The 14,632-nt window shown below is 48.8% G+C and overlaps 5 protein-coding genes across 5 annotated transcripts; 1 reads left to right on the top strand and 4 right to left on the bottom strand.

Moving 5' to 3' along the window:
• Positions 1-715: 715 nt before the first annotated feature.
• Positions 716-1,519, bottom strand: AO090701000482 (transcription factor domain-containing protein; the record flags this gene model as incomplete). Its single annotated transcript, XM_023237293.1, has 1 exon — positions 716-1,519. The coding sequence occupies one exon, from the start codon at positions 1,517-1,519 to the stop codon at positions 716-718; it is 804 nt and encodes a 267-aa protein (XP_023092157.1).
• Positions 1,520-3,683: 2,164 nt separating this feature from the next.
• AO090701000483 (uncharacterized protein) lies at positions 3,684-5,090 on the bottom strand (the record flags this gene model as incomplete). Its single annotated transcript, XM_001823272.3, has 1 exon — positions 3,684-5,090. One exon carries the CDS (start codon positions 5,088-5,090, stop codon positions 3,684-3,686), a length of 1,407 nt encoding a protein of 468 aa, XP_001823324.1.
• Positions 5,091-6,113: 1,023 nt separating this feature from the next.
• AO090701000484 (uncharacterized protein) lies at positions 6,114-7,259 on the bottom strand (the record flags this gene model as incomplete). The annotated part of the gene is made up of 1 exon (XM_001823273.3): positions 6,114-7,259. One exon carries the CDS (start codon positions 7,257-7,259, stop codon positions 6,114-6,116), a length of 1,146 nt encoding a protein of 381 aa, XP_001823325.1.
• A 3,478-nt stretch (positions 7,260-10,737) lies between these two features.
• On the bottom strand, positions 10,738-11,403 carry AO090701000486 (uncharacterized protein; the record flags this gene model as incomplete). Its single annotated transcript, XM_023237292.1, has 2 exons — positions 10,738-11,097; positions 11,395-11,403. 2 exons carry the CDS (start codon positions 11,401-11,403, stop codon positions 10,738-10,740), a joined length of 369 nt encoding a protein of 122 aa, XP_023092158.1.
• Positions 11,404-11,934: 531 nt separating this feature from the next.
• On the top strand, positions 11,935-13,059 carry AO090701000487 (SMP-30/gluconolactonase/LRE family protein; the record flags this gene model as incomplete). Its single annotated transcript, XM_001823275.3, has 2 exons — positions 11,935-12,689; positions 12,753-13,059. 2 exons carry the CDS (start codon positions 11,935-11,937, stop codon positions 13,057-13,059), a joined length of 1,062 nt encoding a protein of 353 aa, XP_001823327.3.
• Positions 13,060-14,632: the final 1,573 nt, after the last annotated feature.

The raw sequence follows: 14,632 nt of genomic DNA, 5'->3' as shown, positions 1-14,632 counted from the left end.
CCACCGGAGATCAACGAATCCATCTATTCGAGGAACGCAATCCTCCGCTGTATGGCCCCCGTGTACCTCCAGTAATGTCCGACCCGGTTGTTGGTGCTGAGACGTAGGGATCTATAGTACATGCATTATATGCATGATACAAGTGACCGGTCGTGACGCGGAGACGGTCCATCGTTTGTATGTTTCATTTGCGCTCCACTCGAAGCCCCGCCTAAGAAAGTCAACAGCTGATATGTCCAATATGAATGATATACGAGAGGGTAGACCGCATCTTCCGGGTGATGGAATAACCCCTCCCTCCCCACTAAGCCAAGAAATGACCGAGGCACACGTTTAGACGGTCAGTCAGCCAGTCACCAGCATGAACGCCTCACCCAGCGACGGAGAAATTACATCATTGGGGTCTTCTGAAGGCCAAGGTAGAACTTCTGTGATTGGCCCGTATTGGCAATCGTTCAGGAGTTTTGCCCATTATGGTAATGGAACACACCCCCAGTCACGGGGATTGCTGATCGTCTGGGCTTGGGCAATTACCCGAGTGGATTCTTCAGGCAGACACCTCGGGATTGGGGTGCATTAGCTTCACACTATTTGGCTCTCGTGCATTAGACTAGTTCCACCAATGGCAGGGATACTTAGGCTGGTTTAGGATCCGGGTTAAACTTACTACACTAAGAACTATTTGGTAAGCCAACTCTCAGACCGCCACCTTCATCTATAACAGGCCAGCCATTACACGGGTCAGCGCCTCGTTCTCGGCGTGAAACGCGTCAACCCCTTCACCCCCTGCACTAGCGCCATCCGATGTGAGAGTCTCGTCGGGGGGACCCGTCTTGGGATCGAAGTAGAGTCCTCCAGCCATCTCAAAGAAACTGGTCAAATCGTCACAGCTTTCGTCGGTGTTTCCATAATTAACTGGCGCGGTGACCGGTGGAGAGGACACGGACCAAAGGGAGGCGGAAGGTTGTGGAGTCGGGATACCGGATGGCTGGTGGTGGTGCGACGGGAGTAGCGGAGACTGCGACAAAGTGGATTGATTCGAGTCATGCTGCCCATGGCTGAAACGAGATAGTACCTTGCCAAGGTTTTCCGGCGGCTGTCCGTGCTTATAGGGCGATTTCCCGACATTTAACTTAATTAACTTCAAACTTCGAATGATTTTCTGCAGTCGTCTTGAGGTTCTGGCCCGAGTGGAAGACTTCCTCACCATGTCAACGGCGGCGTAGAATTCCGCGCGACAAACATTACTGAATCGAGTTGGTGCATGAAACACAGCGAGGAAGAGGGCGGCCAGCGCCGAAATTAGGAAGTAATTGAACGGCTCCGGACGCTGAAAGTAGATATCTGAAACACGAGTGAAGTAGTCTAGCATGTGGATCGTACTTTTCGCAGTCTCGACGGCGATAGATGCACCGGAGACATTTGTCTCAATGCTCTCGCTACTGAGCAAGTTTTGGCGGTACACTAGAATTCGAAGCTGGTTCGCCTGCAGCGCAAGGAGAACTTGCAGCATCATCATGTTATCGTTCTGAACCGAGTCAGGCGATGACTGTCGTGATGGGTCAAACCGTAGTTCCTGTGGAATTGATTGAATCCATTGCTGGACTTGGAAGTCAAGGTAAGAACAGTAATCCGATGTCGCTGCACGCGATCGACTGCCCCAGCCAACGACAAGTCCCCATATCTTGCCGCTGAGCCGCGCGTACGAGATCATACAAGTCAGGTAAGGTGTGGCGGTTCCCGGCTCGGGAAGGTTGGTGTCCATGTCTGTGTCTTGAATCGCGAATGGAAGGCCGGTACCAAAGGACCATTTCCGATCCAGCACGTAGATACACCAAAATAGACGGCTAGCCCACGTCCATTGTAGCTCCCCTGGGAACACCCCTCCTGTTCTATACCAGGTCTCCTGGCAGTGTAAGCCTAGTTGCATTGAACCCCGACACGCCATTCCAATGCAGCGCCACGAAATGACTTCATCGTCCCGGTATGAATGGAATATTGACTTTGATAGGATTACTGTTAGCCATGTGTGAAAGGGACAGAGCAGATGGGCTACACACCAGCAATGTCAATATAAGAAGCTCTTTCATGTCAACCTCAGGGATATTAACGCGAGTCGCAAAACGATCCTCAACACTTTCAGCCAACACCGCCGCCCGTTCACTCCGCCCGTGCGATTCAGTCAGCAAGGCAATTGCCAAGATGATTTTCAGCACCTCAACATCGCGTGCGAAAAACCAATCCTGTTCCTCCGAGCTCAGGATCTGACGAGAGTCATCTCGAAAGAAATCGACAATGTACGCGCGCATACTGTCCAGATCGACACATGGATACATCAAGCCCACCGTATTTTCATAGACCGTCACCAGCCTAAGGGCTTCCGTCTGCCCTAGATTTCCTAGTGGATCATCGGTTGCAAAATCCACGTTGGGCGCTGCAACGGGACTTGGTGCAGCCGTGGACTCAAATTCATCCTCGTCGTCCGAGGGCTTCCGACGCGCGGTGAGACCGAACTCCGCACTCGTGGGTCCAACGTGATATGGTGACATGGGCCGGTTCATGATACGCTGTAGACCAGTATTCGCCGCTTGAGATGATACAATCGAAGCCGGCCTCGGAGTGGGATTGTTCGCGTTACTGTTACTCGGCGAAGACGATTCGAGCTCGCGCAATCGAGCAGCCATCGCCCGCATCTCACGCTGAAGCGACTCGATTTTGCGATCAACTGATTGGAACCTCGCAGATACCCTATTCTGGTCAACTGGGAGTGGCCAACTCAGATATGAAGCCCCTCATACCCGTCATCGTGTGGTTCCTCCACTGAGCTCGCACCGTTACTCAACGCATAAGTACCAGGCGTGTAAATGCATGGCACGCCATCACGGGCGCAACGTGAACACGTTGGCTCACCGCTGCATTTTAATTTGCGCCGCTTGCATTCATTGCTGCGAGCATTTGATCAGTAAATATCTTCCACTGTAGCTTTGCGGCAAGATGAGAGACGTACCAAGCCACCTGAGTGTATTTGGCTCGCTTTTTCCGAGGGGGTTCCGAGGTCACGTTGCTGTGCGTAGGAGATTCCGACTGCATGGGTGAGATCTAGAGAGATTATCTTAGTCAATCAGATCCTAGAATAGGCCCTTTTGGATTGGTTGTATGATTCCGAGAGGTGATCAGGCAATCGTGGTGCGGAATGACAGGGTCAACAAGAGTGATGGTGAAGTGCAAAAGTGGAAGCCCATTCCGAGCGATCCCGACGCAGTAAACCTTGTTGCCTGAGATTTAATCACCACTTATCTTATCGCCACAGCTTATCTTATCGCTACCAGATAAAGGAGTAAATATTTCTTCATATTGATCAAAGTACTTCCCGAGCACCTATAAACATTGATATCGTTTTTGAAATAAGAAGCAGAAACGGCCTCCCTCATAAGCCACATTCACAGTAAGTGCGGCGCCATCATTATAAAGAAATATCCATAAGGCAAGTCGAATAAGAATTGACGAACAACTTATTCCGTGCGGCAGTAGATCACGAGGTTCGAATCGTCAAGGTTTGGAGTAAGAATAGTCGAAAGTCATGAGTTCATTTCTCGTTAATCTCGAATGACGGCTGATCAATGCTGATTGAACCTTAACATTAGGGAGTCTCTCGGGACAAAGCAAAGTGCAGGAGGCTTGCATTAATACGTCGCTACTGGAGGAACGCATTGATCCAAAATGGTGGGATCGTCGATGAAACCGTCCATTCGTATATAGTCCTTCGCCCCAGACACGTCACGTTCAAGAATGACGCCGGGATGTCCATCAACTGGCTTTGTATCATTGTATGTTCGTGCCATGAATGACATGAGGCTCTGAAGAACTTGGATTTTCTTTACATCTGATGCAGTACGGGTGACCCTTAGAGCCTCTGCGAATATCGCGGGCATATAGTAGAGGATTACCGCGTCTTCGCCATTGCACCCGTCGACGTTCAGTCCAGTAATGAGCTCTTCTTGTGTAGGTTGCGGGAGCTCTGTGAATGCTTTCTCAAACAGTTCCGCTAGATGTTTATCCGCTACTCTACCCATTGCGCAAAGGCGGAGAAAGGCCCGGTCGCTGGGGTTATTTGTGGATAATGCATGAAAGCCTTGCTCGGCCAGTAGCTGACCTCGATTTTGCAGGACCGTATTATAAGCGTCACGCACTGAAAGCGTTTTGGAAATGACCTGCTCCAGCACCGGGTAGGCGGACAAGAAGGACTTGCAGACCGGCTCAATCATGCGAACAGCACCACGCGCGTCAACATGAGCCCCTGCCCCGGAGACATCCAGCATAATCTCAAGGTACTTCAGCTTAAATGCCTGCGGTTGTCCTTGCAGCATGAGAATACTCTCCAGACTTCCCGGGACGTTCTCACCTTGTGTCAGTTGTGGAATGTTGAGCTTTGCTCCGACCCGCACCCCCAGAAGCACCTCCGCCCGCTTATCCTTCGTGAGTAAGCCCAGCGGTTTACGAAACCGACGCAGCTGAATTGCCCTGGCCAGAACCTCGTCATGGTTTGGCTTTCTGCCATCTTTCCTTTCAATATCCTCTTCTAATTGAGGATCTTTCCCCACGTCTCCCAGGATCAATGATACAACCAAGGCCAATATATCATCCGTCGTTCCCAGGATGTTCCGCGCTAACTCGCGAAAGCTTTTGAATGTTGGTATAGACAGCTGCACGGCACTGGGTTGATGCGCTGTAAACGCTTGATGGTTATCCTCGAGAAGCCATTTTAGAGACAGAAAGTTAACCACCGTTCGGTTTATCTCGGCGTAATCCTCACCGAAAAGAAACTGCGACGGCGTAAGGCCTTTCCCATCTAAACTTCCCTTCAGAGGATCCCCGTCGCCCTGTTCAAGTGTATAATCGACGCGCTTCAACCGTTCGAATTCGTTCTGGAACTGGAGGTACAAAAGGTGCACGGCTTGTTCGTCACTCAAAGAGACCAATTCGCCGCGACGGATGATATCTGCTAATTCCGATCCATTATCGAAATTTTTGACTCTGCGCAACCAAGAGATAATGCAGTCGAACGTCGAGTGGAAATTCGTTCTCGGCATGGCTGAGTTTTCGGACTGTGGCGCAGGGCTGTCAGGGAGGAAGTTGGGCCGTCAGCCAGCGCATTTGGGGGAAGAGGGGTTTATGTAGGATGGAATTTATCCTTTGAACTCCGCCTCGGTGCGCCCGCGCTAAACGCAAGCCCAGCCTCAAATGAGATGAATCGCCCTTGACAATAGTCCGATGTGAGGTGTTTGCAAAGATCATGTTGACTTTGTCCTTATACTGTCATGGTGGGTCATGAACTATTTTCACCTGACGACAAATATCGTAATTCAACTAATGGTGGCTCCAGTCAGGGACAGACTCAAGTCAATACCAAGCCAAGTGGAGTCCCCTCGGTGGCTAATGATCGTCACGCTGATGACCTGGCATATGACGGGCCAGAAAATGGGAGAAGAAAAACAGAAAAAAAGCAGGGAATAGCTGGTATGGTTAACAATCACTCTCATGACTATTCGAAAGCCCGTGTTCTTTTCTACTCACAGCCTTGTGCTCGGTAGAGAGATCTTTACCGAATATCGCATAAAATAAGCTATGCTACTGGCCCACAGCGGTGAGGGCGAAATATATTAGCCAGCCAATAGAAGAGATAAACTCATGCATGGAGGAAGCTCCGCCACTTTAGAACTCCGTTCTAGGTGTGTTCGGTGCCCCGTGCCCACTCTACTGTGTCTCCCGGCCGTGCTCCTCGTCTTGCGACCGACTAACTTCCTAGGAGGCTAGGATAGCCTTTTAAAACATATTATTCTGAATAGAAGATCATCTAGAGGCTTAAAAGCCAAATATTCTATATAGTTTTACATTTGCATTGTTGTATAGAGAACCCTGAGGTGATTATGTGTATATTTCACACACCATGGAAAAGATATATAGTTTGTAGTCTTGTAGGCTAAGTAATGAAAATATTTCATTTTTAAACCAAACTTTCCTAGTTACGCTCGTAGTTGATCACGAGGAGTAATATATGTATGTATCGCAAGGGCAGAAATCGTACAGAAAGAACACTCTTATACAATAAGACATCAATCCTGGGGAAGAACGCCATTCTGGTTCTGCAGTTTCAGAAGATACTCCGCAATTATTTCATCTTTCCTTTGCTCTGCCGGCCAGTCCTCATTTTCTTTCAAAGCGTTTTCGCATGCTTCCTGTAGCCATTTGTCCCAAGCTTCTGTTTTCGGGGCAATATTTGCCCTTCTCACCCAGTCAATCGACTTAGTCTCCAAAACGGCCAACCATAACACTTGCGTATAAGTTTTAGCAAAGGTAGGCTCTGGGGTCTTCCTCTTATATCGGCTCGTATCCCAGACATCACTGGGTTCAACCAACAATGCTAACCCCCAGTACAGGATGTTCAAGATAAAGTACGCAGCACCCACGGCGATCTGCATCTTCTCGGTGCTATTGCTGAACATAATCACCGAGGTCATCAAGAGAAGTGTGCTCATAGCCAAGAAGGCCTGCCGCGCTTTGTCCGGGAGATTATACTTGCAGGAATCCATGCCCGTGTACAGTTCGCGGACCACTTTCTCATTGGCCCGTACCACAATGAACCCTCCTCCACGAGTGCGAATCACAACGTCTGCAGGGGGCAGATTCGTCCCCACGCTCCGTTTCGGTGGCTCTGGTAGCTCTGGAGACCACCATGCGGAAAGGCTGGCCGCACTAGTGGACAGGGCCATGGTGCCGACCCCGACCAGCGCTACACCGTCATGGATTACACCGGCGAAGACTAAGAGGCCCACCGACATGAAAATAGACAAAATGGTAATTACGTTAAGGAAGGATTTAGTTTTGATGCGGAGTTTGCTTGGTTCTGCCTTTTCCTCGTCATCGTAGTTGTAATCAATTTCGTAGGATCGGAACTCGAAAGGTTTGATGTCTTCTATCTTGTGTAGTAGATTGGCGAAGTAGTTTAGTTCCGTAAGAACGGTCCCAGAATGTACGCCAACGACGTCGACATTTTGAGTTGAAGGTAGACGATACAGTCGACTAGTATCTAGAAGGGTTTCGGGTGCTGGCAAAAGACGAGGAAAAAGACCGAAGCCTGAGGCTGTGATGGCGGGCATATGCTTTTGCGTGGCGGAGCTGCCAATGACAGCGAGAAGAATAAGAATGTCAAAATGCCATTTGGACTCTTCCGAGTCTAGTTTCGTTGGGAACCAGCCCATTTTCGAAGTTGTCCCTGACACGTAAAGGATGATGAACCTCGTCTACTGGAGCGCGAAAGCAGCCCGTAGACGCCGCGAACATATATATACGGCATTTTGACATACCCCCCAATGTCCGATCGATCGTGAAGCTGAACCCGCCCTTCTTTGGATCTGTTTGCTAAACTATTCGGGAAAGTTGATGGGGAACGCGCCAGGTCATCAATGCAGGAAGACCGAGAGTGGAGCCCGGTCGAATCAATATGGAGGATGCTTGATGAACCACTAGCGGTGTGGGGTGGACTGCAGTCGATCTCGATTCTATTGGACTTTCAATTTAGGAAAGGAAGCTAGTACTTCAGCCGTCGTGCTTTAGTTGGATTGTCTGTTCTTTGGGGAGTTCGGTCCGCACCTTACGTAGCCACCATAGAATAACTGGCGCTTGGGCCACACAGGTAGGAGAGAGATATGCGGGGTGAGCGCTAGTAGCTCAAGCACCGCCAGTCAGCCTCGTCCTCTGTATATTCGCATGATTGAGCTTGTCAACATGTACAAGGACGATACATGATGAACCGAGTCTACTCGGTGAGAAGCACAGCTAGACTTGTTTTGTCATGCTCTGCATACCTAGCAGGCAAGATGTCTCCACAAAGCTGTGATCTGTTCATTTTCCTTTTCCCTAGTGATCCTATAGGGATTCAATCTCTTCTATCCCCAATCCCGACCCATCCAACTCTAGACCCCAGTCGGGAGATCGTCGGATGGGTCGCCGCTCGACACTAAAGGAAGTGGATACGATGGTCGGTCATATCATAAAACTCGCACTTGCCTCGAAATGGCTCCAAGTGACGAGCTGCATCACTACCGAGAAAATAAAGACCCACGGAAAGCAAAACCTATGACCACCCCAAGGTTATGCTCGTTCAGTTGATGTGATATATCAAGGAAAGAGAAGTGATGGACATACATACGTGCATAGTACATAAACTGTGGTGGCTACTGTCGCCGGGGCAACACATTCACCCTCCATATCATAAACAGACGTACGTCTTTTACAAGTGCTGATTTCAGTAAATCAAGCTCTTTTGTAACTAACCGGTAAGAGTATTTCAACTTTGTATCATGTTTTGTTCTGCTAGGTTAGCAGATTTATGATTTGACTTGCGAAGACCGGAATTTATGCAAAATTGGGCTTTACTATGGTAGCCCATTCATCGGCCCTGAAAAGGCTAGTATAGAACAATCAACCGCATCGTCTCTTGATGGTTCAATCCAGTACAGGACTGATGAGAAAGATGCGGACCTGCTAATACTGTACATTGCTTGAACTAAGACCTGATTACACGACGGAATTGCGGACCATCGACGGTATCTACCTCCTCTGGTTCCAAGCTAGAGCCCTCATTTTAACCTGCTGGAGCTTTTGGCGCACAACCAGTTCCATACACTGGCGCTCTTCACTCAGAAATCCAATCCTCTTCTCCCATCGATTTTCCTTGTCAACAGTGCAAGAACCAAAAAATCGATGGTCAAGTTTCTTCCAGAAGATCGTATCAAATACGAAATTCTTTCTCGCTGCGTATGTGACCCAAAAGTCGCCACCAACCCAAGTCTGTCTCATAGGACCAGAAAATCTCTGTTCCTATCTTAACCTGCCTTGTTGCGTAGCTATGTCCTCGCGTTCGGTAAGAACTTTTAAGGATGTCTGTACACGAGTTTAAAATGCCGTTGCCCAAGCGTCTATCCAATCTGGTCAGTACACGGGCTGTTCAAGAAGCAACCACCATGGAGGTGCGTGAAAAAGCTCAACCGGTGCTACGTATGTGAACTCCCAGTCAATGACACCCACAATCTGCAGGCTTTTATTAACCAGTACATTCGAGGGACGAAGATCGTCACACCACAGTGTAAAGGGACCGTGGCCATTTGTAGATTGAGTAAGTCGGCCCTCCCTGGCAAGCTTGGAGAAAAGCTTTCTGGCGACAAACTTGCGCCGACAATCATTTGCGGAGTCTACTGCGTCATTTCGCTGATGGGACAAGTGTTCAAGGTGTAACTCGGCAAGGGCATTGAAATAGGTGGATGTCGCCTCAAATGTGGTAGTTGGCAATGTCGATCATGGCAGAGTTCCTAAACGGACAAGTTCATTTATACCGATCGATAGCGGCTGGCGTCTGACTTCCCATGTGAAGTCGGCAACCTGGGCAAGAAAACCGATCCGAGGCAGTGATAACTGTGGCAGCTGGAGTAAGATTCTGCCAGCTGTCCGTACAGCATTTCCAGCTTGTCAATGTCGATCGATGGATAGAGGATCGGACGATCTTCAAGATTGAGCGTTAGCGTATTCAATGCTCTGCCCAGATCGGTGTCGTGATCAATGTAATCCATCATGATAAACGGGCCTAAATTGAGAGGACTCTCATTCTTTATTTTCCAATGTAGGATAAACGGGACGGGGATCGAAGTATACTCCTGAACTGAATATACCTGATCACCGCCCCTTCATTTCTCACTTTCCCCTCAGGGAACATGGTGGCTTGGGCTTTGGGAAGCGAATTAGCGCTGAGCCACCGTCCTCAAGTTTCATTCGAAAGGATACATTGAATGCCCCTGCTTGAGGCTGACATATTTCAGTCGGGGTTTTCTTTCGATGCTTGACAATAAAATTGCCGATCGCCCTCAGAGTATCTGTTCTGAGTAGCTCTGGCACACTGGCATCTGAGGTAGAATAGACTACTGGAAGGTAGTCTAATAGAGCAAAAAAAAAAAAAAAGAAAAAGAAAAACAACGATAACCGAGCTCGTTAAGTGGCCGCTTCCGTGAAGAATTGGTCAAGTGAAATTGTACTTGCACGGCGATATAATGAAGTCACGACCAGGTGGTACAGAGAGCACAATGACTTGTTGCTAGTAATGACCACTTAAATGACGCCGAATAGCTCAAAGTCCTCAGGGTCGTGCACTCAGTCTTTGATTATCTCAGCCTCGATGATTTTCCCATCCATGATGCCATGGACATAAGAAAGAATATTGGTAATAGATCGTTGAAATACGTAGTCCATGAAAAGGGGTGAGCGTACCTTTGTCCTATTAAACTATATCCTTCTTTATACTCCCGCAGAACGATTGGAACTGGTGCCTCCAAAAGGACGACAACCCTGTCCCCTGATCTAGTGTTCGGTTGGGATAATCCTATATACCCCTTTCTTATCCAGAACATGCTTAAATGGCTACAATGCAGATTCAAGCTTGCAAATGACCACGTTTCATCAACCTCATGGTAAAGATACCCTAGCAGCTTCTCATCTTCCGCATCGTTAGGCGAGAATTCCATCCGAAATAACTTGGAACGCGGGCCAATCAATGACTCGTGCACCATATTGCACCATCACATAACGTGCAAGAATAGCCTCTTGAAATACCCAGACGCGCCTCTACCATGGACGGTCTAACAGATTGACCAGAGCTTCTGTCGCACCTATGAGTTGGTTCTTCCACTCTTAAGGGATAATATCCAGATCCCGGGCCCATCGGCCCGTCTCATCCTCTCCTTTCACGCCAGAAAGTGCCCGGGCACGAGGCTTTGGCAGCTCGTGTGGAACACCATCGCACTGGGGACAGTATGATTCGGGCTGGAAGGGGTAGTTGAGGAAGTAGTTGCAGTAGAGAGCGCTCTCGTACCCCTTCATAGCTTTCTTTTGCAGCGACCTAGTTCCCGAATGTGAGGGAGCTCGTGTTGGACTCCCGGTCAGGAAATGACTATTTTGGGAATTGACCAGATTCGGATTGTTCTGCAGGCGACGAAGGAGGTCGATGATGAGGGGATCTAGGTTTTTCGCACTGTGATCGGGGCCAAATGGCTATATTCTTTGAGCTAACTCAGAGCTGGGTGCACGCCTCAAAAGCTTTGATATAACTAGGAGAAAAAAGCACAACAGTGGAAAGTCCACTTGTTTCAACCCCCCAGACTACTGACCTCCCCACGTGTGGGTTGTGGGCAGTTAAAATCTCTGTGAATGTTCCCCTGGATTTGTCTCCGCAGAATTAAAGTTCAAGTCTCCTTTTTCATGGCAGCTATGCTGTGAAGTTCCTATTGGTTTCGGAAATTGTCCAGTGTAGATACGGCTGTCGTTTCCTTCGGCAACGGGACAACGAACGTTGCACATATCTTATGAAAGTGTAGAGGTCGGGAGGGACCGTGTCTGCATCAACAGTTATGGCTCCCTTTTCCCTCTGTTTAGCCAAATGTATGATTGTGAGTCCTCTAGCGCCTCGGTCACCGAACATGATGACACTAGAAAACTCGGCATGTCTCCGCTTTTATATACGTAGACCCGCTTGACTCTTCCAAAAGTGGAATTGTGGAGACGCCTTCAAGGGTCTTCCTGCCGCTTAGAAAACATCCTGTGCTACAGAAACGAGTAGTATTATGTGAGATCCGTGCAGCCTGTTCTTGATTGTTCTTCCGTATATCGCGTATTAAGAATGGCATCCAGGTGCTGATCTGTACGGGAGAACTTCGGAGAATATCTCCGCGGTAGATGATAAGCTAATCTTAGAAAGTGGATCCTATATCCTAATCTGATGGAGATGATCGACCAAGAATCTGGAATAGGAAGCCCAGTCGATGCAGGATTCACTAGCGTGGTTCCGTTCCGTGGCTCAATATAAGGTGCACCTTCCCTCGCAGCACCACGATGTTACGTATTAACCAGACTCTGTTCACAATGGCCAGCAATCTCACCTTCCCGGGGCACCCGTCCAATATCTCACAGATCCCCTCCGCGTTTGAGATCCACGATAACAGATTCTTCAACATCATCGGCTCGGCTCCTAAGCTCGAGGCCCTTCTCAAGAACGATGATGTCCCTTTTGCGCACGAAGCGAGCGTCTTTATCCCGTCTACTGACGAGTTATTCTTAACCAGCAACATCTTCACCGACCCGGTCACAAACCATTCGACTATTCAAATCTCTAAAGTCAAGGTCAATGCTCTGCCTGTTACCGGTGAAGTTATCAAAACCACGATTCCAATGGCGAACGGAGCCGTAAACCATGGCGACGGGATCCTCTTCTGCGGTCAGGGAAACCAAACCGAGCCGAGCGGGTTATACCAGATGTCAATCGACGCTCCTTATGAGGCGGAATTACTCGTCAGTGGCTTCTACGGTCGGCAATTCAACTCGCCGAATGACGTGGTCGTGCATAGCGATGGGTCGATCTGGTTCACCGATCCCATCTACGGTTCTAAACAAGGATTCCGTCCAAGGCCTCAGCTACCGAATCAGGTCTATCGTTTTGACCCTGTCACCCAGAATGTGCGCGTTGTTGCTGATGGATTCGGTCGGCCGAATGGTATTGCGTTCTCGCCGGATGAGAAGACGGTGTATATCACAGATACAGCATATACTCTGGGTGATGGGACCAATGATCCCACTGGTCCGTCCACCATGTATGTTAACTGTCTTATTCACCCGTTCAAGCTCGATTTGCCTTTGCTGATTTTCTGCATTAGTTACGCTTTTGACGTCTCTAGTATTAATGGAGAACAGTTTCTCACCAATCGTCGTGTTTTTGCGATGGCTGATACGGGTGTCCCTGATGGTATCAAGCTTGATATGGATGGCAACGTGTACGCTGGCTGTGGAGATGGTATAAACGTCTGGTCGCCAGGTGGCGTCCTCTTGGGAAAGATTCTTATCAAAGATGGAGCGGCAAACTTTTCCTTTGGTCATAGCGGCCAGATGTTTATTCTTAACGAGAACACACTTTGGACTGCTCAGCTGAGCCGTTCGGTGAAAGGCGCACTACTGAGGATCTGAGACAGGGTCGGAATTAAAGTCAAATGAGGGATCGCTCGCCCATCTACTAATATTAGATAACATGTAAACATATTAGATTGCCATTGCCTTTCTTGTCAATAGTTAACTAATTTACTGTGTTAACCGCGCATCCATCAATGCGGGGTTGCGGGGAACTGGACGTAAACACGACATTCGATCTCCCCTTTCCACATCACCCCTTGCAAATCATCCATTTCTCTACATCATGTTTCTCAGTGGATCACAGAAAGCTAGATCAGTTCGTCAGACTTATCTCGGGCCATCTGGTCAGAAACGCCTCTCTATTGTCGACCGTGATAAGCCGGATCCTGAAAAGGCATTCATCTGGAGACTCCCCCATGAGATCCTCGCCCATATCATAAATATTATTGCCTCAGACCCAAACCACAGTCCGGATAATCATGGCACATGGAGGCAGCTGTCTCTGGTATGCTGCCGATTTACGCCGATCGTGCTCCCGCTCCTCTATCGCCATCTTAAGGTAGAAACAGGACCCCCAAACCGATCTTTAAGGCAGTTACATCTTACACTTCAGGGCAATCCAGCACTCCGGGGTCACTGTAGAAAGCTCTATATACACATAAGGCATATCAGGCCTGCGGACGACTCGGAATTCTTCGTGGTGAAAGATCTCATCTCTTATCTCACAAAAGTGCAAATCTTGACCATTCATGGTGGATTTGACTCAAGTCACAAATCAGCCTGGAGTGTGCTCCAGCATGCCCTTCAGCATATGCACGCAATTCACTCCCTCGATCTTTGTCGCGAGATGGGCGGCCTTTTTTTACGCGATGTCGTAAAGCAAATCGATATACCATCGCTCCAGAATCTGTGCCTCTCCGGGGTTTACCCGGAGTCCACAAGTATGGAAACCTCTGTTCTGCTGGAGCCCAAGGTATCCCAGATAGCCCCACTCGTGACCGTATATGAGAACTGACCCTGCGCCTAGAAGTACCGGACCGCAGGATTTACCTCCCTGGAACTGACTGATTATGGGGAGAGTCCTGAGGCAACTAAGCAGCTTATCGCCTGGCCTAAATCACTAGTACATTTCTACCTCGGCAGCTTCTATGACAATCCCTTTTACATAGACCTTCCTATGCTTAGTGAATGGCTGGCAATACATAAGGATACTCTAAAGTCCATCGATATAGGGTCCCTGTCTCGCGGAGTCGACCGACGTCTTTTCAATGCATGTGACTTTCCCAAATTAGAAGTCCTCGCACTCTCAAAATGGCAGCTTGCAGGATGGAGACCACATCGTGATGAGGGGTTGACATTCTCCCCGTTGGATGCTGATTTGCTGCTTGGTGCCAGCCTGCATACTTTCACCCTGGACTTTACAGTTCATGACCAGCATTCTGAAAGCTGGACAGACTTTGGAGAACGAGAAGAGCACTGGGTAACACAGGTTGCCAGAGCTGCAATAACGAGAAAGGCCGCACTACGGAAGATCAAAATCATATTTACCCCAGATTATTGGACAGGTACGGAAGAGGATGGATATCCATGGGACCGCATGGATAGGATACATGATGAGATTTCACCGCAT

This window comes from Aspergillus oryzae, chromosome 5 (assembly GCF_000184455.2).
Source record: "Aspergillus oryzae RIB40 DNA, chromosome 5".
In the NCBI taxonomy this organism is placed as follows: domain Eukaryota; kingdom Fungi; phylum Ascomycota; class Eurotiomycetes; order Eurotiales; family Aspergillaceae; genus Aspergillus; species Aspergillus oryzae.
This window is presented reverse-complemented; position numbering and strand designations above follow the sequence as displayed.